Consider the following 24,192-nt stretch of genomic DNA (forward strand, 5'->3'; position numbering starts at 1 on the left):
GGTTCAGATACTTTTGAAGCCCGGCTTGGAGAATTTTGAGCATTACTTTGCTAGTGTGTGAGATGAGTGCAATTGTGCAGTAGTTTGAACATTCTTTGGCATTGCCTTTCTTTGGGATTGGAATGAAAACTGACCTTTTCCAGTCCTGTGGCCACTGCTGAGTTTTCCAAATTTGCTGGCATATTGAGTGCAGCACTTTTACAGCATCACCTTTTAGGATTTGGAATAGCTCAACTGGAATTCCATCACCTCCACTAGCTTTGTTTGTACTGATGCTTCCTAAGGCCCACTTGAATTCACATTCCAGGATGTCTGGCTCTAGGTGAGTGATCACACCATCATGGTTATCTGGGTCATGAAGATCTTTTTTGCATAGTTCTTCTGTGTATTCTTGCCACCTCTTCTTAATATCTTCTGCTTCTGTTAGATCCATACCATTTCTGTCCTTTAATGTGGCCATCTTTGCATGAAATGTTCCCTTGGGATCTGAAATTTTCTTGAAGAGATCTCTAGTCTTTCCCATTCTATTGTTTTCCTCTATTTCTTTGCATTGATCACTGAGGAAGGCTTTCTTATCTCTCCTTGCTATTGTTTGGAACTCTGCATTCAAATGGGTATATCTCTCCTTTTCTCCTTTGCCTTTTACTTCTTTTCACAGGTATGTGTAAGGCCTCTTCAGATAACCATTTTGCCTTTTTACATTTCTTTTTCTTGGGGATGGTCTTGATCACTGCCTCCTGTACAATGTCATGAACCTCAGTTCATAGTTCTTCAGGCACTCTGCCTATCAGATCTCATTCCTTGAATCTATTTGTCACTTTCACTGTATAATTGTAGGGGTCTTGACTTAGGTCATACCTGAATGGTCTAGTGGTTTTCCCTACTTTTTTCAAGTTAAGTCTGAATTTTGAAATGAGTTCATGATCTGAGCCACAGTCAGCTCCGGGTCTTGTTTTTGCTGACTGTATAGAGGTTCTCCATCTTTGGCTGCAAAGAATATAATCCATCAGATCCAGTCCATTTTAGTTCGTTGATTCCTAAAATGTCAATATTCACTCTTGCCGTTTAGGAAGTGAACGGCTCTAGGCTTTTTAAGACCTTGAGATCCTTACTGGTCTAGCGATCGCCACTGAGGGACTTCGAAGGAGGGGGGAGGAGTAGGAAAGGAAGCGAGAGAAAAGGCGAGCGAGCGCTAAAGGGGAAGTGCAGTTTGAGAAACGGGCTAGCGCTCTCCTCCCCGGCCGCTCAGACTCCAGCGGCCGCTTCTACAAATTGGTCCGGGAGACCCTCATCGGACCCCATGGCCGACTGCTGCACGCCGAGAAAGAAGCTTTGCTGGTGCGTTCTTCTGTTCTTCCTGGTGGCGGGGATCACCGGGGGGGCGATCGGCATCTACAAGTGGCACTACTCCGGGCTCAACAGGTGGCACGGGGCAGGCAGCACCGCCGATTTTCAGAAAATCATCCAGGAGCGATGCGACACCTACACCCAGACGATCCGGCCGGGTTCCAGGTGAGTGGGAGTCTTAGGCGCCCTACGGGGCCCCACGCGCGGTGGGGACGGCACTCGGCGGGGCGCGCTGGGCACAGCTGGGCACAGCTGGGCACAGCTGGACGCCGCGCGCCACACAGCAGCCGTCTGGATTTGCTGGCAACAAGGCACCTACTGTCCCGAGTCAGCTGAGAGCCCGCCGGGCGGTGCCGAGTAGGCAGTGCAGGCGCGCGTTTGCGCGCGCCACTCCCAAGAGGTGCGGGCGGCCGGTGGTCTCAGGGAGCCCGCCGACAGCACGCGGCTACTGGCGCGTCCGCTCGGCGGGTGAAAGTTGTCCGAGACGCCCTGGGCTTCCATTTGGGGCCGCAGCTCCCCTGGGCGCCCACCGCCCGGCGACTGGTTCGGAAAGTCAACGGGAGGCCGGTGAGTTGCGCGGGGTTTCTGTTCGCCATGTCTTGCCTCCCAAGTCCCCAGAGTGTTGCAGATGACACTGGATTAAATGGTTTGCGGAGCCTGGGGCCGGGGAGGACAGTGTCTGGGGGGCCGGATCACCGACATTCATTTCATTCATTAATATACCAGCCTCGAGATTCTTGTGCGCCCTGAAATAAATGTGACCAGAGCTCCCAGTAACGACAGAAAACAAAGTAACAGCAAGGTTAAAAATTAAGATTCTAACAGCCGCAAAAGTGCATCTGCTTTATGAATCTGTAGGGACCCTGGGAACACCCAGTCTATGGAGACTTTTGTGAAGGTTTCTCCGTCCCTATCCCAGCTAGCCACTAATCTCTCCCCAAAGTGAACAGATTTCCTGACTTCCATTACCAGGGCTTAGTTTCACCCGGAAAACTCAGTTTTGAAAGTGTACATGAAGTAGAATAAGCTGGGAAGTGAAAAGGTGCTGGCTGGCTGGCTTGCTGCCTTTTCCAGGCTGCCAAGGGCGGGCAAGCTAGCTGCGATGTTCACCTGTGTGATTCAAACCAGTTCTGCCTCCAAACACACTTGACCCCGGGCTGGGGAGAGAGGAAGTGGGCAGAGAGACTCCCCCACTTTCCTGCCCCCCAGCCTCCCTGCGGGTGCCCATGAGTTCAGGTTCTAGCACAGCGACTGAAGTTTCTTATTTGCAAATTGTTCTAGTCCAAAGATTGCCATGGTGTCAAATGTTTTGCTTACAATTAGTTAATTGAGAGAAAATGTAGAAGTTGAGCCATTCCTTTAGATTTCAATTAATGTATCACTTAAATCAAGTGATGTGCTGTGCTTAGTTGCTCATTCATGTCCGACCTTTTGCAACCCCATGGACTGTAGCCCACCAGGCTCCCCTGTCCATGGGGATTCTCCAAATAAGAATACTGGAGTGGGTTGCCATGCCCTCCTCCAGAGGATCTTCCCAACCCAGGGATTGAACCCAGGTCTCCCAAGTTGCAGGCAGATTCTTTACCATCTGAGCCATCAGGAAAGCCCATGAACACAGGAGGGGGTAGCCTATCCCTTCTCCAGGGGATCTTTCCCACCCAAGAATCAAACGAGGGTCTCCTGCATTGCAGGCAGATTCTTTACCAGCTAAGCTACCCTGGAAGCTCAAATCAAGTGATATGCAATCTGAAATGGTAATGATAAAAGCGATCATTTTATTTTCAGTTAATTTAATAGTCTTTAAATTGCTGTTGTTTGATCATCTTTGGGGCGTTCATATCCATATAGCAAGCAAGATGCCATAGAGACCAGGTGGCTTTTTAGTGCTTGTCAGGACACCTAGTCAATGTTAAATACACACTCAGTATTCAAAACACACAATATCAAAAAGACATATCCGTTGGCGAATGTGTATGTGAATATATATATATACTTAAAATATTAATGGGGATATCTCCTGTTACTATTTTTTGAACATCTTTCGAGATATCTCACAATACACATACACTCACACTTTGCATAAACAGGTTAATAATTAATCTGGTACTTCCTGTGTGCCAGGCACTTAAAAAATGGCAAACCATTTAGCCCTTTCACAGCAATCTGAGGCATTACCAGTGCTATCTCCATGTTACATATAAGCAAACTGAACTGGAGAGTTTGAGCAAACTGCCCCAAATCTAGCTCCAGAAACTGAACTCTTAACACTCTGCTACCTATGTACGTTCTGTAGGTAGAGGGACCATAATGCACTGACTGTGTCTGGAACTTTTTGGAAAGAAAGGGGATACTACCAGTATGAGGTACCATTTCACGCCGGTCAGAATGGCTGCGATCCATAAGTCTACAAGCAATAAACGCTGGAGAGGGTGTGGAGAAAAGGGAACCCTCTTACACTGTTGGTGGGAATGCAAACTAGTACAGCCACTATGGAGAACAGTGTGGAGATTCCTTAAAAAACTGGAAACAGAACTGCCTTATGATCCAGCAACCCCACTGCTGGGCATACACACTGAGGAAACCAGAAGAGAAAGAGACACGTGTACCCCAATGTTCATCGCAGCACTGTTTATAATAGCCAGGACATGGAAGCAACCTAGATGCCCATCAGCAGATGAATGGATAAGAAAGCTGTGGTACATATACACAAAGGAGTATTACTCAGCCGTTAAAAAGAATACATTTGAATCAGTTCTAATGAGATGGATGAAACTGGAACCTATTATACAGACTGAAGTAAGACAGAAGGAAAAACACCAATACAGTATACTAACACATATATATGGAATTTAGAAAGATGGTAACAATAACCCTGTGTACGAGACAGCAAAAGAGACACTGATGTATAGAGCAGTCTTATGGACTCTGTGGGAGAGGGAAAGGGTGGGAAGATTTGGGAGAATGTCATTGAAACATGTATAATATCATGTATGAAACGAGTTGCCAGTCCAGGTTCGATGCACGGTACTGGATGCTTGGGGCTGGTGCACTGGGACGACCCAGAGGGAGGGTAGGGGAGGGAGGAGGGAGGAGGGTTCAGGATGGGGAACACGGGTATACCTGTGGCGGATTCATTTCGATATTTGGCAAAACTAATACAATATTGTAAAGTTTAAAAATAAAATCAAATTAAAAAAAAAAAAAGAAAGGGGATACTATTAATAATTATGCTGGGCTTAAACAGAATATACGGTCACTTTATCCTTGGGTAGTTTAAGAGCAGGAACTCTGCACACTGGGTTCAAATCCCAGCTCTGTCACAGTGTAACTCTGGGCAAATTACTTTCTTTGAGCTTCAATGTTCTCAGCTATGGAATGGAATGGCAGTACTTACCACATGGGGGGAATGATGAGAATAAGGAGGAAAGATCCTGAAGTATTCTAAACGTTCAACATGCTATTTTTGAGGGAAGTGCAATATCACAGGCATCTTTCAGTGATAATAAACATGGACCAAGGCCAGCATCAAAACAGATGTTCCTTTGCCGTAATCAGCCTAAAGGTGACCTCTAAAAACCATTTGCTGCTGGTGCAGGACTTGCAGAGCTCATGGTCAGATCAACCCATACATGAGTTCTCCCAGCCACACTGAGATGATCTTCACTGAAAAAGAACAGATTATTCCTAAATCAGAAGAGGAGGTTGCACGAAAGAAAAAGATATCCCAGAAGAAACAAAAACTTATGGCCTGGGAATAAATGCCGCCAAAAAAAACATCCAAATAAAAGTAAAAGCAGAAAACAAAAAAAGAGGTGCCTAAGATTACATTTATTTAAATCACAATCCACTAAATCGGTCCTCCAATGATGAAAAAGCTTTTCTACTGTAATTATCATTATTATTATTTTTAATTTATAATTGGTCCTGGAGATCTCTCAGTGTCATTCACTACACAGGTTGTGCAGGTTAAGTCGCTTCAGTCATATCCGACTCTTTTGAGACCCCGTGGACTGTAGCCCGCCTGGCTCCTTCGTCCATGGGATTCTTCAGGCAAGAATACTGGAGTGGATTGCCATGCCCTCCTCTAGGGGCTCTTAAGGACACAGGGATCAAACCCCCATCTCTTATGTCTCCTGCATTGGAAGGCAGGTTCTTTACTACTAGTACCATCTAACAGCTAACAGTATTCTGTAGAGTGGATGTAAACATTTCCTCTGTGTGTGTGTGTGTGTGTTAGTCACTCAGTTGTGTCTGACTTTGTGACCCCATGGACTATAGCCTGCCAGGCTCCACTGTCCATGGGATTTTCCAGGGAAGAATACTGGAGTGGGTTGCCATTTCCTTCTCCAGGGGATCTTCCCAATCAAGGAATCAAACCTAGGTCTCCTGCATTGCAGGCAGATTCTTTACTCTCTGAGCCACTGGGGAAACCACCCTTCTGTAGGATGGATGTGGATATTTCCTACTGATAGAAAATTAGTTTCCAGTGCTCATTCAATAAATATTTGTTGAGCATCTTCTATGTTTCAGAAAGTGATCTAGTTCTGACAATACAGGATTGAAGGATAAAGTGCCCACTCTCATGAAGCTACCATGCTGGTTGGGGAGAAACATGCTGCAATGAATATTTTTGTCAAATATATAATTTTTGTTATATATATATATATATATATATATATATAGTTGTTATATGTATATGTAGCTACCCAGGTGTCTCAGTGATAAAGAATCTATCTGCAATGCAGGAGACACAGGAGACAAAGTTTCGATCCCTGGGTCAGAAAGATCTCTGCGAGGAGAAAATGGCAATCCAATATCTACCTGGAGCATCCCAAGAACAGAGCCTGGGGCCCTACAGTCCATAGGGTTGTAAAGAGTTGGACACAACTTAGAGACTAAACAACAACATATATTTGTGTACATATGGGAGTGTTTCTATAGGATAGATTTCTACTGGGCCAAAGGGAGAATTAGGCATATTTTAAAATTTGATAAATATTTCTGAATTCTCTCCAAAGTAACTGTATCATTGTATACCCCCATCACCATCCATCAGAGGTCATACTTCCCCACAATCTTGTCATTGCTAACTAGAACAACAATAGCAACTAGAAAAACAATGGCAACTAATTGTTCCCTGACTGTTGATGATTCTCAGTATATTGTGTATGGTTATTGGCTGTTTATATTTTTTCCTGTGAGTTTCCTATTCAGATCCTTGTTAATTTCTACTGAGTTGCTTGTTTATTTCTTTCTGTGAGAATTCTCCATATATTGTAGATTATATATGTGATGTTTTCTTTCTCTCTTCCTGTTGTTCTTGTAGCTCTTCTACCTTCTGTTCCCCCAGAGACTTTAACTTCAAGGTCATGGTTCTTTGATTAATAACTTCCTCCTTCTATGTTGTCGAAAGTCTAGCAGGCTATTTCCCTGGTAGTCATACCCTCTTCTCCCTGATGAAAGCTGAGACCATTTCTGCGATCCTCCTTTGCACCCATCTCTTGCCTAGACTGCTCTCTCCTGCCTTGGTCATTGATAGTGGGCCGAAGCAGCGATTTATGCCAACTGTTCACCTTGGGATTTCTACTCTGATCTAGCTCTTCCTACCCCTGCAGTACTTTATTCAAACTATGTCTAACATACAAAAATGTGATAAGTAATATCATGCAAAACAAAACCATCATAAAAATTATGAGTATAATAATTGCAGCTATGTAAAATTGAGTGTCGAGGAAGAAAGAATGTGGCAGTGCTAGGTAAAGGGACTTGTTAGCCACTGGTAATTATTACTGCCATCAGTAGGTTTATGGTAGGTCTCTTGCCTTACAACTCTTCAGTTTCAAATGATCTGTAATTGGTATCTTGCTTATCTATTACCATGTAACAAACCACCCCCAAACTTCGTGTCTTAAAACATAAGCCATTTTACTATTTTGCATGACTCTGAGGATTGATGGGGCTTAGCTAGGTGGTTCTTCTGTTCCTTGTGATGTCGGCTAGAGCTGAAGTCACTGGGGGGCTTAGCTAAGCTGGAGCACCCCAAACAGCTCAGACATCACTTCCATGAATGGCACAGCGGCGGGGTCAGCTGAAAGGCTGGTGTCGCCTGGGGTGCTGGACATGCTGAGTTTCTTCTTCTCCATGACGTCTCAGAGCCTCCCAGTCACACCTCTGACGTCTTGACCCTGTGAAGGTGTTTTATTGGCAGTGCCCTGGGCGTGATCATTGCCTTGAGGCCATTTCTTGCTTTGAAATTCTTTTACTAGGAAAGACTGGGAATGAAAAGCAGTTTTATTTCAAACCTAACAAATCTTGACTTGGAAATGCTTGCTCTTGAATCTGCTTAGAAATGAACAGTTCTCTTTTGGTTTATTTCTTTCTCCCTGAATCTTTCTCACAGACAGCTAGAAGAAATGAGTTGGCACTTCCAACATTCTGCCTGGAAATCTCCTTAGCCAAAACCCGAAGTTCACTAGGTCTGCTTCTGTTAGCTCCATTTTGGCAGATGACAGGTCTTCAGAGCACAGATTTCATTTTCCCAGCCTCCAATAACAATTTCTGTCCTGTCTGTTCAGCCTTCACAAATAGTCTTCTTGAGGCCTTTCTATTAATAACTGTAGCTTGTCACCCAGCGCTAAATGCTAAAGCTATGTTGTAATCAGGAAGAGAGAAAGACAGAGATAGAGAGATAGCGACAGAGGGAGAGAAAGAGAGAAAGTGCTCATTTAACCTATTATTGACTGGAGACGTGGCAATGTGCTTTTAAGAGTGATACAATTTACATCACCGTGCAAAGTTGTTAGAGCTAAAAATTGATCAAGGGTTCATCATACACCCTGTGTTTGTTATCATTCACATTTTGCTCCATTAAGCTTTTGTTCCAACCTTATGTATGTCATAAGCAAGTGTATTACCATAAAATTAAAAAAAAAGACACATCATGAAATTTTAAGTGAAGAGGCATTTTTTGGTGAATTTTATGCAGATACTTTCTCTGATTGTCCAAGCAACATAAATACTAGGATCTCAGAAGATGATAGTTCTTCAGAATATACTTCTGATTCAGACGATGTGACTATTAGGCCAACAAAAAAGAATAAAATCCTTCGTGATTCAGTATTCACTTACATAACAAATCGCTGGCCATAGGCATTAGTTTCTGCAAAAATCCTCCAGTCAATAATGTTTGAGGAATTGGCTCACGTGATTTGGCGTCTGACAAGGCAAAATCTTCAGGGTGGGCAGGCAGGCTAGAGATCCAGGGAAGAGTTGATGCTGCAGCTCTAATCTGAAGGCCTCTGCTGGCAGAATTCCCTTTTCCCTGGAGGAAGTCAGTCTTTTTCTTAAGGCTTTCAGCTCACTGAATGAGGCCCACCTAGACCGTGGATGGTCACCTGCTTTACTCAGAGTGCATCCATTTAAATGCAACACATATCCAGATGCATCTGACTCAATCTCTGGGTACCATGGGCTAGCCAAGCTGACACAGAAAAGGAACCATTGTACACATGGTGGACTACAAGGAGGTCCAACCAGTCCATCCTAAAGGAAATCAGTCCCGAATATTCATTGGAAGGACTGATGTTGAAGCTGAAACTCCAATACTTTGGCCACCTCATGTGAAGAGCTGACTCATTTGAAAAGATCCTGATGCTGGGAAAGATTGAAGGTAGGAGAAGGGGATGACAGAGGGTGAGGTGGTTGGATGGCATTACTGACTCAATGGACATGGGTTTGGGTGGACTCTGGGAGTTGGTGATGGACAGGGAGGCCTGGCGTGCTGCAGTTCATGGGGTCGCAAAGAGTCGGACAGACTGAGCGACCGAACTGAACTGAACTGAACGTGTGTTCTAGGTTTCCATCAGGCCATGCCTCGCTTCCAGGTGCGCTTTCTGTTTTGGTTATATTTTGCTGCATCAAAAATTACTCTAACACATAGGGGCTTAAAGACTCAGCCATTTGTTATCTTTCCCAATTGAGTGGCTTGTCTGGGATCAGCTGGATGGCCTGCTTCACACGGTGCCAGCTAGGGCTGTAGTCAGGAGCGACTGACTTGGAGGGAACGTCCAAAACGTGGCGCTTGCAAGATGGCGCCATGGCACGTGGTGTCAGCTGGGGTGGTGGCCTCGCTTTCTCTCTCTATTCTTCTCAGGGCCCCTCTTCACCTCGTGGTGTCACCATACGATCTTTTTGTGGTGTGGCTGGAGTTCTTCCAAGTTCCCAAACTTTCAGAAGAGCCCTTCCTAAAGCTTTAGACCTGTAACCAGCACAGCATCACTTCTACATTGGTTAAGTCACCCCTTCAACCCAGATTCGGGAGGCAGAGAAACAACACCGCCCACTCCATGCAAGGAGTGACAGAGGTATTGTGGGCAGCTGCACCCTTTGTGTATCTTTGTGTTAGCTTTTAAATGTTCGTTTCGTTATCATCTTTTTTGTTCTTCTGTTACATCTCTTTCTACTTTATTGCTTTTTTTAAAAAAAAACTAGATTTTAAAATGTTAAAAATCTAGCAGATGCTTCATGAAATATACGGTCATTTAGTCTAGAGACATTCTGTTGAGGGATATATCTCGAGGATCTAAAAGAGTGCCTGTTATATAATAAGCAAAAGTATTTAGCTGGATTAAATGAGTGACGTACAAGCTATCAAGGGCTACTCAGGTGGCTCAGTGGCGAAGAATCTGCCTGGAATGCAGAAGACATAGGTTGGATCCTGGTCCGGGAAGATTCCCCTGGGGAAGAAAATAGCACCCTTTCCAGGATTCCTGCCTGGGAAATCCCATGGACAGAGGAGCCTGGTGGGCTACAGTCCATGGGGTTGCAAAAGAGTCAGACATGACTTAGTGACTAAATAACAACAATATACAAGCCAGTATATTACAAATAATAGAAATGAACAAAATCGTAATAAATGCCTTTTTTTGTCCCTGTCCCGAGACAAGCTAGGGTCCTGGCTGGAGGCTTGTTTGCTTGCTCATGCTGTCGTGTCCAACTTTTTGCAACCCTGTGGACTGTAGCCCACCAGGTTCCTCTGTCCATGGGATTTTTCAGGCAAGAATACTGGAGTGGGTTGCCATTCCCCTTGGATGGAGCTGTTACTGTTAAGTCGCTTCAGTCGTGTCCGACTCTGTGCGACCCCATAGATGGCAGCCCACCAGGCTCCCCCGTCCCTGGGATTCTCCAGGCAAGAACACTGGAGTGGGTTGCCATTTCCTTCTCCAATGCAGGAAAGTGAAAGTGAAGTCGCTCGGTTGTGTCCAAGTCTTCAGGACCCCATGGACTGCAGCCCACCAGGCTCCTCTGCCCATGGGATTTTCCAGGCAAGGGCACTGGAGTGGGGTGCCATTCCCCATGGATGGAGAGGGGCTGTTTAATTCATCTCTGCATTCCCTGTGCTCCAGCACGTCCTTCATCCCTTTACAGAGTCTTAGTCCGTGCTTGCTGAATTGAACCTGCTTAAGTCCACACTGTGCTTGTTGATACAGAAGCAATGAGAGCCTTAATCAGAGAAGATTCTTCTTTGATCTTTTCCCAGCTGCTAATGATCCCTTCTGTGACCGCATCCACTGTCTTTTCTGATACCTTTATCTCTAGTTCATCATTTGTTTTGGCTTCTCTTTCCTTTTCAAAATTTCCAATAAGATTTCTCAGGGCCAGCGCTTCATTTTTACTTCCCCATGCCTCCCATTTTAATGACTTTAGCATTTCTTTAACTTCCACTTCCCATAAAATGTATGACAAAAAATTGTACCCAATAGCAGATTCATACAAACTCTTAGTCAAGGCTTTCATGTATGTGTGTGTATACCTGGGGCGAGACGTGGAGGATTCAGGGAGGAAGAAAACATGGGTCCTGCTCTCTGGGTCCTACAAGGCAGGTTTAGGACGACTGGCCTGGAAACAGTAACGCAAGACAGGTACAGCAGCTAAGAGAATTGTACCCAGACGAGAGGGGCCCTGAGCAGGGAGGGGCCGCTTCTCTGCTATTAGCCATTTGCTGGATTCTCCAGGGCCATGTGGGATGTACTCAGGTGCCCATCAAACGAGAAAATATCAGTACATGAATTGCCATGTACCAAGGGTCACAGCAGCACCACCGAGATTCAGCAAACTGAACCCACCTGGAGCGGCTGAATCGGGAAGGGCTTGATGAAAGAGGTCATGCATGAAGTCTTCCTTCAGTGGTAGGGTTTCCACAAAAGGCTGTTCCCAAGAGTGTGTATCAACCCTGTTGAACAAAGTCTGGGAGATAGATAAGATGCTACTGCTTGCGGCAGATTGGTCAATCCGTGGACCAAAACTCTTTGACGGCTGTGGGCCCTCTGGAGGATCTTGCTGGTTAGAGGGTCATGTTGGCCCGTGTACAACCTGAACTTTCTCAGCACACGAGACTGTGAGAGGGTGACCGTCCTTGCATGGGCCAGAATGGCAGTGTGGTTTCCCTTTGCAGTGATGGAATGGCCACCTGCTCATCGTCCCTCTTCCCTCTTCAGGTCCAGTTGGACCTTGAACTTCATCAGCGCACCGCAGGGCCTTGGGTTCACCCATGTGCTCTCTGTGATTATCAGGTTTCCTTCACGCCTGTCTTTCTTTCTGGGCTTCTGAGGCCGGGACCAGTGGCCAGAGAGTCTCAGGTGAACCCTACTGAATGTGGAAAGTGGAACAAGGATCCAAGCTGCTGCTATGGTTACGAGGAGGGAAGTCAGACCCTGCAGCTGAGTTATCTGTGGAAGGAAGGGTGGAATGGAGTACATATGCAAATAAGCTGAGTGTGGGGCCTGTGGGGCTTGGGGTGCTCCCAGCATATCTGGGGAAAGGTAGCTGGGGGTGGGTAGAATCTTCTAGAAGGAGGGGTTAATTGGATGCTCTGGGAGCCCATTAGATGGCTGAGTGAGAGAGGACAGGAACAGAGGAGAGAGAGAAGGAGAGAGGTCACTTCCAGGCTCTTTGGCCTCAGGCTTTGCTTCTGTTGTTCTCAGAAAGGTTGGTGCTGTTTGCATCTGCCTGCCGGCCAAGCTCCCGCCCTGGTATTGTTATTAATAACCCAAGGAAGTGGCCATGAAAAAGGAAACCTTTATTCAGTACCACAGTGAGCGCTCACGGCCTCTCTGCTTCCTCCTTTCCTCTTTGGAGGGAAAAACCCTTGGAAAACAGCCCAAAAGCCTGTTTAGAAATTTCGATGGAATAAAGGTTGGGAATCCATGTGTATGGGTTGTCTGCGTGCACTAGGAGCTTTATCTCGGGTGTTCTTTCTCAACTTATCAGCATCCTGTTGGGGAAGTCTCAGGACACACATTATAGGGATGGAGCCAAGACAGTTATTACAATCAATCAAGTGATTTCTGACAGTTAGAGCTTGCAAGGTAACTTGTGGGGTCCTCGTACAAATAAAGATGACTTGCTCGTTGTTCAAAAAGCAGGAGGAAGATTTCCTTTTATTCTGTGGTCTTGAGCTTCCTAGGTGGCACTAGTGGTAAGAATTCCCGTCGATGCAGGAGACATAAGAGACATGGATTCCATCCTGGATGGGGAAGATCCTCTGGAGGAGGGCATGGCGACCCACTCCAGTATTCTTGCCTGGAGAATTCCATGGACAGAGGAGCCTGGCAGGGTGCAGTCCATGGAGTCGCACAGAGTCAGACAAGGTGGTTTATCATTATTATTTTATGTGATTTTTCTGGCTGCGCTGGAAAGTGTAGCTTGGTTGCTACACTTGGGCTTTCTCTAGCTGCGGCCAGAGGAGGCTCCTCTCCAGTTGTGGTGCCAGGGCTTCTCGTTGCAGTGGCTCCTCCTGTCAGGGACCATGAGCTCCAGAGTGCTGGCTCAGGAATTGTGGAAAATGAGTTTAGTTGCCCCCAGCGTGTCGGATCTTCCCAGACCAAGGATGGAAGTCATTTCTTCTGCATTGGCAGGCGGATTCTTAACCACTAGACCACCAGGGAAGCCCTTCCAGGTGGTCTTTGCCTGCTCTTGGAAGTCGGGTTGTTACCGAGTCCAAGCTCACCGTGATGAATCCGAGATAAGGCCCTGCAATCAGGACTTTATCTGGGAGGCAGCTGACCGAGAAGATGGCAGGCTAGCTCCTCAAAAGAACCATATTGTGGGGACTGGAAGCCAGGTTCTTTAATGGATCAGAGATGAAGGGAGGTGAGGAAACTAAATAAAAAGACTATTAGTCCTTACAAATGTCCCCCACAATGGCAAGTCTCAGGCAGGGAGATGTGTTAGTTTCACTTCCTTGCAGACCTTCACAGGTGGGTGGCTCAGCTCATCTCCCTGAGGCCGGCCATTGTGCATGCAGATAATAACAAAATGGGCAAGATGCGGGTTCCAGTCACAGAAACAGATCCAGCAGAAATTCAAAATTAACCTTTCCTGGTTGCAGGGTCCCCTTGAGCATAGGGGTTACTGGCAGGGAGAGTTCAGACCCTCACAGGTGCTGGACTGCTCCCCACAACTTGGTACACAGGGAAGGGGCGCCTGACTCCACTGGACACTCCTGCTGGTGGGCAGAGCGAGGAAGGGTCCTCACAGGCAAGATCCTGCCCCAGGGAGGTGGAGAAGCAGCGGATGGGGAACAATATGTGAGCCAAGGCTTCAAGGCCCTGGCGCCCCTTCCAGTGTCCTATCGGGCTTCTCTTGTAGAAACACGAAAGCAAAGGTAAAGTTTTTAAAAGTTTCCAGACAGTGACTTCAGAGCATTAAACTCTAGGTGCAGTCTTTCTGAGCCCCGGGCTCTCTGTGACTGTATCAGTGCATGAAGACAATCTTGAAGTTAGTCCACGGCAGAGTGGGGATCGAAACTCATCTCTTTCTACCCTTGGAATCATCAGGCCCATTCAAACGAAGAGGAAACAGAGACAGAGAGAGCTTTTCCCATGGTCGGTGGTAGAACTGCTTTTGAACTGACTGCGTTCCCATTCAATGGTTTCCAAAAGAGGCTGTTCTAAGCAAGTCTGAGGCCAGAGGCAACCCGTTCCCAGTGTGTTAGCGTTTCTGCTGTCTCTAGACGGAGGTGTTCTCCTCCGTCATCTCAAGGTGAGTCATTAAGCTGCTGGGTGAGGTCACAGGTCTCCATTTAGTGAGGCAAGGTCCTAATGTTTGTGCTTTGGGACATACTGCAAATTTCTGCAGGAAAGGCAGCGGAGTGCCACGCCTGCGCTAGTTATCAGCCGCAGGCTTTGTGGTTTATTTCACGTCTTGAACCATCACCTCTTGGAACTGGGTCAAGAAGGATGTGGTTCACACCAAGCACTCTAATCCTGGGTACCTGGAAGCCACTGCCGACTGATCACAGCACGTTAGGGCGAGCCTGGGTTCAACCTCAGCCTGCCCTGTAGATAGATAGCAATTGGTTAGAATAGTCCGGAGAGATGACGTCTATTTGTGATTCTGCAGCAGAATCACGTTGCTTATAGGTAGATAAGTATAAAATATTATTTATTTCACCTGGGGATATTCTTCCCCTTCACTTTCAGATATGGACTTTCAGATATGGATGCTTAAGTGCACTAGTGAGTAACAAATGAGAGCGGTCCTGGAGTAGGGGCAGCTGGAGGGGACACAGGATAAAGGGCCTAAAGTTGTGCAGTTAAGACAAATCTGATGGGAGGGACCGTAGGTGACCAGATGTCCTCTACCAGTTGAAAAAGAATCTTGAGTGAATGGACCAGATGTGTGTTGTATAGCTCAGCAAGGCAGAATCAGAGCCTCAAGAGGCAAAAAAAAAAAAAAAAAAAAAAGCCAAGAATATCTGCCAAGATTTGCACAGCTCATCACAACCTTTTTGTTGAGCATTTTTTGTTGTTATTGTTGTTGTAGTTGCTGCTACCACATGGCATGAGGGATCTTAGTTCCCCAAGCAGGAATTGAACCTGTGCCCCCTGTAGTAGAAGCCCACGAGTCTTAACCACTGGACCACCTTGGAAGTCCCACAACTTATTTGAACTGAATAATTTATTTGAATTCATTTGTCAAAGCAGGAGTTTCAAAATGCTTAGAGTATGACTTTTATAATGTACAGAATCAACACATGTCAAAGATTTATTTATTCATTTATGAGGGAATCTGCAAAATGATAAAGTCCACTCAGAGAACACTGGGAAGCACTGGATCACTTATAAGTATTTTAAAGGAAATATTAGAATAGATTGGCAGGTTAGATATAAACTGATCAATGTTCTGCAAGGCAATAAGAAGCCATAACCTTTGGGAATATCTTTTCTATCAGACAGAAATTATTTGCAACTCTAACGGACAAGATCTATAAGTTACCATCAAACTTCATAAGATTTGAGAGTCAGTAGAAAGGACAAAGACACAACCTGCTAGATAATTAACTCATTCTGGAGTAAACGTGTCAAGAAAGAGGAAAGTGAGAAAGCTGGTTCAAAACTCAACATTAATAAATTAAGATCATGGTATCTGGTCCCATCACTTCATGGCAAATAGAAGGGAAAAAAGTAAAAGCAGTGGCAGATTTTATTTTCTTGGGCTCCAAAATCACTGCAGATGGTGACTGCAGCCATGAAATTAAAAGACGCTTGCTCTTTGGAAGGAAAGCTATGACAAACCTAGACAGCCTATTAAAAAGCAGAGACATTACTTTGCCAACAAAGGTCCGTATAGTCAAAGCTGTGGTTTTTCCAGTAGTCATGTACGAATGTGAGATTTGGTCCATTAAGAAGGCTGAGTACTGAAGAAATGATGCTTTCAAATTGTGATGCCAAAGAAGACTCTTCAGAGTCTCTTGGACTGCAAGAGATCAAACCAGTCAATCCTAAAGGATATCAACCCTGAATATTCATTGGAAGGACTGATGCTGAAGCTCCAACACTTTGGCCACCTGATGCAAAAAGCCAATTAATTGGAAAAGACCCTGATGCTGGGAAGGATTGAGGGCAGGGGGAGAAGGGAGAGGCAGAGGATGAGATGGTCGGATAGCATCACCAATGTAATGGATGTGAATTTGAGCAAACTCTGGGAGATGGTGGAAGACAGATGAGCCTGGCTCCAGAGGGTTGCAAAAAGTTGGATATGACTTAGCAACTGAATAACAACAAGCTTGTTGAACAGTGACCCCAAAGGACAATGAAAGGATGTGTGCCCACCTTTTGGCTTTATTTCCAAATTGTGTCTACTTTTCGTAACACAGTTATTCAGTAAGTTTTTATTGAGATTCTGTTATGTCTCATAAACTCTGCTAGGTCCTGGGGATATAGCAGTGAACAAAACAGACTAAATTCTTGCTCAGATGCAACAGATATTGTAGTGGGAGGTGGGGCACAGACTAGAAAGCAAAAAATATGTCGTGGGACGGGTGGTGACAAGTGCTGGAAGGAGTGCTTAGAGTTTTAAGTACGGTAATAAAATAAGGAAGGCTTTGGTGAAAGATGACAGGTTTGTAAAGACCTGAAGAAAGAGGGACAGCAAAAACTAGAAATGTCTGCAGAAGAACATTCTAGGCAAAAGAAAGGACATGTGCAAAGGCACTGAGGCAGCAAGGACATGCATAGGATCAGAACTTTTTGTTACAGAAATCTTTAAACATTTATAAAACTAGAGAAAATAATAATCAACCCCCTTTTGACCATTCAGTTCAGTTCAGTTCAGTCACTCAGTCGTGTCCGACTCTTTGCAACCCCATGAATTGCAGCACACCAGGCCTCCCTGTCCATCACCATCTCCTGGAGTTCACTCAAACTCATGTCCATTGAGTCAGTGATGCCATCCAGCCATCTCTTCCTCTGTCGTCCCCTTCTCCTCCTGCCCCCAATCCCTCCCAGCATCAGGGTCTTTTCCAATGAGCCAACTCTTCGCATGAGGTGGCCAAAGTATTGGAGTTTCAGCTTCACCATCAGTCCTTCCAATGAACACCCAGGACTGATCTCCTTCAGAATGGACTGGTTGGATCTCCTTGCAGTCCAAGGAACTCTCAAGAGTCTTCTCCAACACCACAGTTCAGAAGCATCAATTCTTCGGTGCTCAGCTTTCTTCACAGTCCAACTCCCACATCCATACCTAACCACAGGAAAAACCATAGCCTTGACTAGATGGACCTTTGTTGGCAAAGTAATGTCTCTGCTTTTGAATATGCTGTCTAGGTTGTTCATAACTTTCCTTCAAAGGAGTAAGCGTCTTTTAATTTCATGGCTGCAACCACCCATTACTCAACCTCAAAAATTATCAACATTCTGCTATTCTTCTTTAATCTGTCTTCTCAAATTTTTTTTTCCCCTAAAGCAGAGGTCCTCAACCTCTGGGATCTAATGCCTGATAATCTGAAGTGGAGCTGATGTAATAATAAAAGACAAAGTGCACAATAAATGTAATTCACTCAAATCATCCTGAAACACCCCACTTCCACCTGTCCATGGAAAAATTGTCTTCCATGAAACCCATCCCGAGTGCTAAAAAGTTTGGGGACTGCAGCCCTAAAACACTTTCTTTAAAGCAAATTCCAGACTTCACATTACTGTGTCTGTAAATACTTCAGTCTGAATCTTGAATGAAAAATAACATTAAAAAAATTCAATGTAATACCATACTCTCATGTAACAAAATAAAGAGCATTTTTTCAGTGTTATCCAATATCCAACTTGCATTCAGTTTTCTATGATTTTCTTAAAAATCATGTAGTTTATGATTGATTTGTTCAAGTAAGGATTCACTCATTACATTCAGCTATCTGAAGTATCCTCTAAGTATCTTCAAGAATGGATTATTAGTATCCTTTAATTCATAATCATTTTTAAGAGCCTGTTACTGTGTTGAAGAGATTCGGTGATTTGTCTTGTAGAATTTCCTACCTGCTGGATTTGGCTCCTGGTTTCATTTTATGTTTTCCTCTAGTCCCTGTGGGCTTCCCTAGTGGCTCAGATGGTAAAGCATCTGCCTGAAATGCAGGAGACCCTGATTCAATCCCTGGGTCAGGAAGATCCCCTGGAGAAGGAAATGGCACCCACTCCATTATTCTTGCCCGGAAAATTCCATGGACTGAAAAGCCTGGTAGGCTACAGTCCATGAGGTCGCAAAGCGTTGGACACAACTGAGCAACTTCACTTTTCACTAATCCCTGTGGTGAGTGGGCTCAGTCACTTAGCTGTTTCCAGCTCTTTGTGACCCCATGGACTGTAATCAGGCTCCTCCACCCATGGGATTTTCCAGGCAAGAATACTGGAGTGGGTTGCCATGCTCTCCTCTAGGGGATCTTCTGGACTCAGGGATTGAACCCACGCCTCTTACATCTCCTGTCCCTGTATGACCTGCAGACAGAGTGCTAGATTAGAGTCAGATTACATTTGGGAGTGGTCAGGAATGCTTCATAGAGGGAGCTGTAGAATTCCTTGGGCATCACCTCAGGAGACACATAATGTCACGCTGTCTCTCATTTAGGGGCGTTAACAAGATTGGCCATTAACCGCCTAATTCATTCATTATAAAGTTCCACAACAACTTTTCATTGAATTAGTTTAGCAGCATTTGATGAGTGTTGCCAAGATTGATTATTTCCATAGGAGCTGTAAATGGATGTTTCCTTTTGAGAGAGTCAGTTCCTAGGCAGGTTGATAGGGAGTCTAGGGGTCCCCAAAGAGAGAGGGGTCTGGAATTCTCAAGGAGGAAAAAAGGACAAACTTTTTTTCTTTCTCCACATTCCTTAGGATTATATACCAATAATGTATCCTGCCTAAGGACAGTCTTTGGATTCAACCTTCTGTTATTTTAAAATGTTAATTATGGGAGTATACCTGGTCTTTACAAGGATGTATCTTGCCTGAGGACAGTGTTATCTTAAAATGTAAATTATGGGAGTAGGTCGGAGGAGGTCTTTACAACCTCCAGACATTCTTTGGATTATATAACCTCATTATTAACACTAGCAAGCGGGTACTCTTTCTGCCCCCTTCTGATGCCTATGTCAGAAGCTTTCTCTATCTCCTTTATACTTTAATAAAACTTTACTACACAAAAGCTCTGAGCGATCAAGCCTCGTCTCTGGCCCCGGATTGAATTCTTCTCCTCCGGGGGCCAAGAATCCCGGTGTATTCGCGTGATTCAACAACAACCTTTCACTTTCCTTTCTGTCAAAATGCTTTTACTTAGATCCATAGAAAATGTCCTATTTACTGTTCATCAGTTTCTCAACCTTAAAAAACTTAGCAAGTACAAACTAAACAGAAGAGTCTACAATGATGAATGTAATTTGAACAACAAAAACTAGAAATGGACAGAAAAGAAGATGAAAATTATAAATTTGAAAATACAATGTAATTTTTTGAAATTAAAAAATCTTAGGCTAGATATTATGTATACAATCACCAAGTAGCATTAAAAAATAAAAACATGTGCATTTAATAGTGATGAGTAAAATGGATATTATCCAATTGTAAAATTTCTTCTGCACTTATTCTGATTCTTACAAACAGAAGGCTATCTTTCACCAACCATTTGGTTGTCCTGAAATAGAGTCCATGAAAGAAAAACAGGATAGATGTTTGTTTCTTTACCTTTAAAAAAAAATCAATTTATGGAATAACAAATTGGTTAATGCTCTATCAACTTCTAGAGGTGACCTTTGAGTTTTTTAAAGTATCATTTTGAACTCATGATTTCTTATATGTTTAATGAGTATCATGACAGAAAGTGAAGAAGAACTAAAGAGCCTCATGATGAAAGTGAAAGAGGAGAGTGAAAAATTTGGCTTAAAGCTCAACATTCAGAAAACTAAGATCATGGCATCTGGTCCCATCACTTCATGGCAAATAGATGGGGAAACAGTGAAAACAGTGGCTGACTTTATTTTCCTGGGCTCCAAAATCACTGCAGATGGTGACTGCAGCCATGTAATTAAAAGATGCTTACTCCTTGGAAGGAAAGTTGTGACCAACCTAGACAGCATATTAAAAAGCAGAGACATTATTTTGCCAACAAAGGTCCGTCTAGTCAAGGCTATGGTTTTTCCAGTGGTCATGTATGGATGTGAGAGTTGGACTGTAAAGAAAGCTGAATGCTGAAGAATTGATGGTTTTGAACTGTGGTGTTGGAGAAGACTCTTGAGAGTCCCTTGGACTGCAAGGAGATACAAGCAGTCCATCCTAAAGGAGATCAGTCCTGGGTGTTCATTGGAAGGACTGATGTTGAAGCTGAAACTCCAATACTTTGGCCACGTCATGCGAAGAGCTGACTCATTGGAAAAGACCCTGATGCTGGGAAAGATTGAAGGTGGGAGGAGAAGGGGACAACAGAGGATGAGATGGTTGGATGGCATCACCAACTCAATGGACATGGGTTTGGGTGGACTCTGGGAGTTGGTGATGGACAGGGAGGCCTGGTGTGCTGTGGTTCATAGGGTGGCAAAGAGTTGGACACGACTGAGCGACTGAACTGAACTGAATTGAATGAGTATCAGTTACTTAGATCACTATTCAAACTACATCAGAGTGCTAATTGCCACTGGATAATCATTAACTATTTGGCCTTTTTAATAGATGATGCTAGAAAATATATCCTTTTCAAGAAAGAGAAGTTAAGAGCTCATACTGATTATTCCAATGTAAAGGATGCAAGGTTTTTAATCTAATATTTTTAAATTTATGTTTATATCTTTCTCTGATACTAAAAATCTTGGTTCCTAATAGCATTAACATAATCATGTATTTTATTTCATATGTATATAAGAAATAATTAAATAATTATATGTGTATTATTATTGTTATTAGCAAAATGTGTAAATATCTTTATGATTCTTTTGGTCCTTAGGATACAGGATGCATCCCACTAGTGATGAATAGTGATGTATAGAATGATGAATAGTGGTGTACAAGTGTCTGACACAGTACTAAAGGGATCCCTCTGGTTGCTGGGTTGAGAATAGATGGTAGGAAGAGTCATGGAAGCCATGGAGAAGTTCATGTAGTTGTTGAGGTGAGAAGTGATTGCGGAGTTGGTCTTGATGGATGGGGGTAAGAAGGGGATATATTCTGAAAACAGATTTCGTGTGATTTGCCATGGACTTGAATATAGGATATTAGAAAAAACGAATAAAAAAAAAAACAAAAAAACCTCTGAGGTTTGTGGGCTGAGTTACCAGAAAAATGCATTTCCCTATATTAACAAGGGAAAGACTCAGGTGAAGCAAGTTGGGCCAGGAACCACCAGCTTGGTTCTGTATGTATTAGCTTTGCATTGTCCGTTGTCACTGAAGTGCAGACATTGAATAGGATGCTGGTTGCTATGAATGAGGGTACTGGGGAGAGGTCTGGGCGAAGATATGAATGTGAAAGTCAACTGTGCATAGAAATTCAAGCTGATGTTTCATGTGGAGGAAGTGTCACTGGTCTTCTTCAAGTAATTCTGACTGGCTAAACAAGATGAAAACTGAAAATTGACCAATGGATCAATGACTTGACAAGATGGGTTTTAGAGGAGTGGTCATGGTGAAAGCCTGTCATACTGGACTGAAGAAGAAGAAGGGAAAAGAGGAATTGGAAATTGTAACTAGACAGCTCTCCCTAGGAGTCTTGCCGGAAAGGAGAGCAGAAGTGACATGGTGCTTGGATGGATAAGGGGGGGATCCAAGATGGGAGAAATTGGGGCTAGTTTGAGAGACAGCTTCTTTGAAGTGGACGGAGAAATTGTCTAGGTAAAGAATGCGTCTAAATTTCTACGGTTTTCTAAGGTCTTTGACAACTGACCTACCGATATCAAACTCAGCAACATTTTTAAAGTGACTCATCTTGGTCGTTTTTACCCAAAACTTCAACTTAGTTTTCACAGGAAAAAAGTTTTTCTTTTTTCATGCATCCAATTTATTTGCGAACAATTTAATGAAAGGGTATAATTAAAGCAAAAAGAATAGGCATACACCTACTTAAGAATAGGTAAATAAAGAACCAAATGAGTAAAAATGGAAGCTCTTGGGTATCCTAGGAAGTAGCCTAGTAATTGTGTAGAAGGCAAGCAACTTGTATAGAGGGAGTGAAAAATGCTGGTGGGTAACGCAGAGACTCAGTTAAATATGGGTCAGTTAAGAGTTTCTTTTTTCATTTTTGCAATGAATGATTTTAGAAATGGTCAGGCATTGCATTTTTTTTTTTTTTTTGCAATTAAATATCTTTTTCTTGCCTCAGTTCAGAAAACTACCAGGACAAACTTTTCCTTAAATGAATTGTGGTGTAAAGATCTGCCTGCAATGCAGGAGACCTGGGTTCGATCCCTGGATCGGGAAGATCCCCTGGAGAAGGCAAAGGCAACCTACTCCAGTACTCTTGCCTGGAAAACCCCAAGGACAGAGGAGCCTGGCGGGCTACAGTCCATGGGGTCACAAAGAGTCAGACACGACTGAGCGACTGTCACACACACACACACTCACGGTGTAAAGAACAGATGCAAGATGGTGAGACTGAAACATGAAACTCAGTGCTAGATGAAATCAAGAATTGCTTCCGTGTGTGCCTGGAAGGGAACGAGTGATTATATTCACAAGTTTTGTAGTTGATCTGAGTGGAGAGTAGTGACAGCTTATGGTGAACGATGCTGGATTCGTGATCTCTGAAGAAGATTTAGCTTCGGGACCAGGGACCAGGCTTGATCACTCAAGAGCTTTTGTGTAGCAGAGTTTTATTCAAGTTAAGAAAAGGCTCGGAGAAAGCTTCTGACATAGACATCAGAAGGGCGTGGAGGATGCCCCCTTGCTGGTGTTTGCAAGGGAGTCGTATATTTTTTAATTAATTATTACAATAAATCAAAAGAATGTCTCAAGGTTGTAAAAATTTTACTAGACCCACTCCCATAATTTACATTTTAAGATAACAGGATTAGCCAGAAGGTTTTCAGGAAGGAGAAACTGTCCTCAAGCAGGATACATTGCTGTTATATAATCCTTAGGACAGAGTTTAAACTGAGTCGTTTGTTGTGTAATCATCAGTTCCAGGCTTAAAGAAAAAATGTTTTATGTGACTAAGACCAAGGAATGTAGAGGAAAAAAAGTTTGTTCTTTCCTCCTCCTTGAGAATTCCAGACTCTTATCTCCTCCTTGGGAACCCTGAACTTCTTATCAACCTGCCTAGGAATTGACTCTCTCAGTAGGAGATCATGGTTTGTTTGTTTGTTTGGTTTAATATCACCAGTAAATACCTGCTCTGAAACTGGGAGGGATCATGAGAAGGTTGTTTTTAAAGATAAAAGAGAACGTGAAACCTGAGGTCAGAAGCTTGAATAAGTGGTGCATGAGAATGACATTCTTTCTCCTTGCAGTGACTTTTCTTCTAATTTTAAAAATAAAACATGCCCTTTTTAGAACACTTGGAAAAAAAAATTTTTTTTAATGTAGAGAAGAATACAAAATCACTTAACCCCCAAGTGAAGTCGCTTAGTCGTGTTCGACTCTGTGACCCCATGAACTATAGCCTGCCAGGCTCCTCCATCCATGGAATTTTCCCAGGCAAGAATACTGGAGTGGGTTGCCATTTCCTTCTTCAGGGGATCGTCCCAACCCAGGGATTGAACCCAGGTCTCCTGCATTGTAGGCTTTACCGTCTGAGCCACCAGGGAAGCCCCAAAGTGGAATTCTAAATACTAGTGGGGCATACCAGAAAAATTAAGGAGATTCAGAAAAGGAAGCTGTATACCTGCTTAAATGGGTGGCTTCAGCTAAGTAGTTTTATAGATAAAATTCAAATTTCCCCCATAATATGACATTGAAAAAATTGCTAATCTACATTCTACCTGAATGCATTTATATAGCAGAAAGCTATCTACCTCTTGAGTCTCTGGATGTTTTGAAGCAGTTAGGAAAGCTTGATTTGAAGTGATGTTAACAATTCCGCCCATGCTTTTACTTAG

At 43.8% G+C, this 24,192-nt stretch overlaps 1 protein-coding gene across 1 annotated transcript in view; it reads left to right on the plus strand.

Moving 5' to 3' along the window:
- Positions 1 to 1,161: 1,161 nt before the first annotated feature.
- The window catches only part of CD38 (CD38 molecule), a 68,154-nt gene continuing 45,123 nt past the window's right edge, over positions 1,162 to 24,192 (plus strand). Inside the window, exon 1 of the mRNA XM_019963120.2 lies at positions 1,162 to 1,512. Coding sequence (XP_019818679.2) covers positions 1,301 to 1,512 — 212 coding nt within the window. The 5' untranslated portion in view covers positions 1,162 to 1,300. The remainder of the gene's footprint in view (positions 1,513 to 24,192) is intronic.

This window comes from Bos indicus, chromosome 6 (genome assembly GCF_029378745.1).
Source record: "Bos indicus isolate NIAB-ARS_2022 breed Sahiwal x Tharparkar chromosome 6, NIAB-ARS_B.indTharparkar_mat_pri_1.0, whole genome shotgun sequence".
Lineage (NCBI taxonomy): Eukaryota > Metazoa > Chordata > Mammalia > Artiodactyla > Bovidae > Bos > Bos indicus.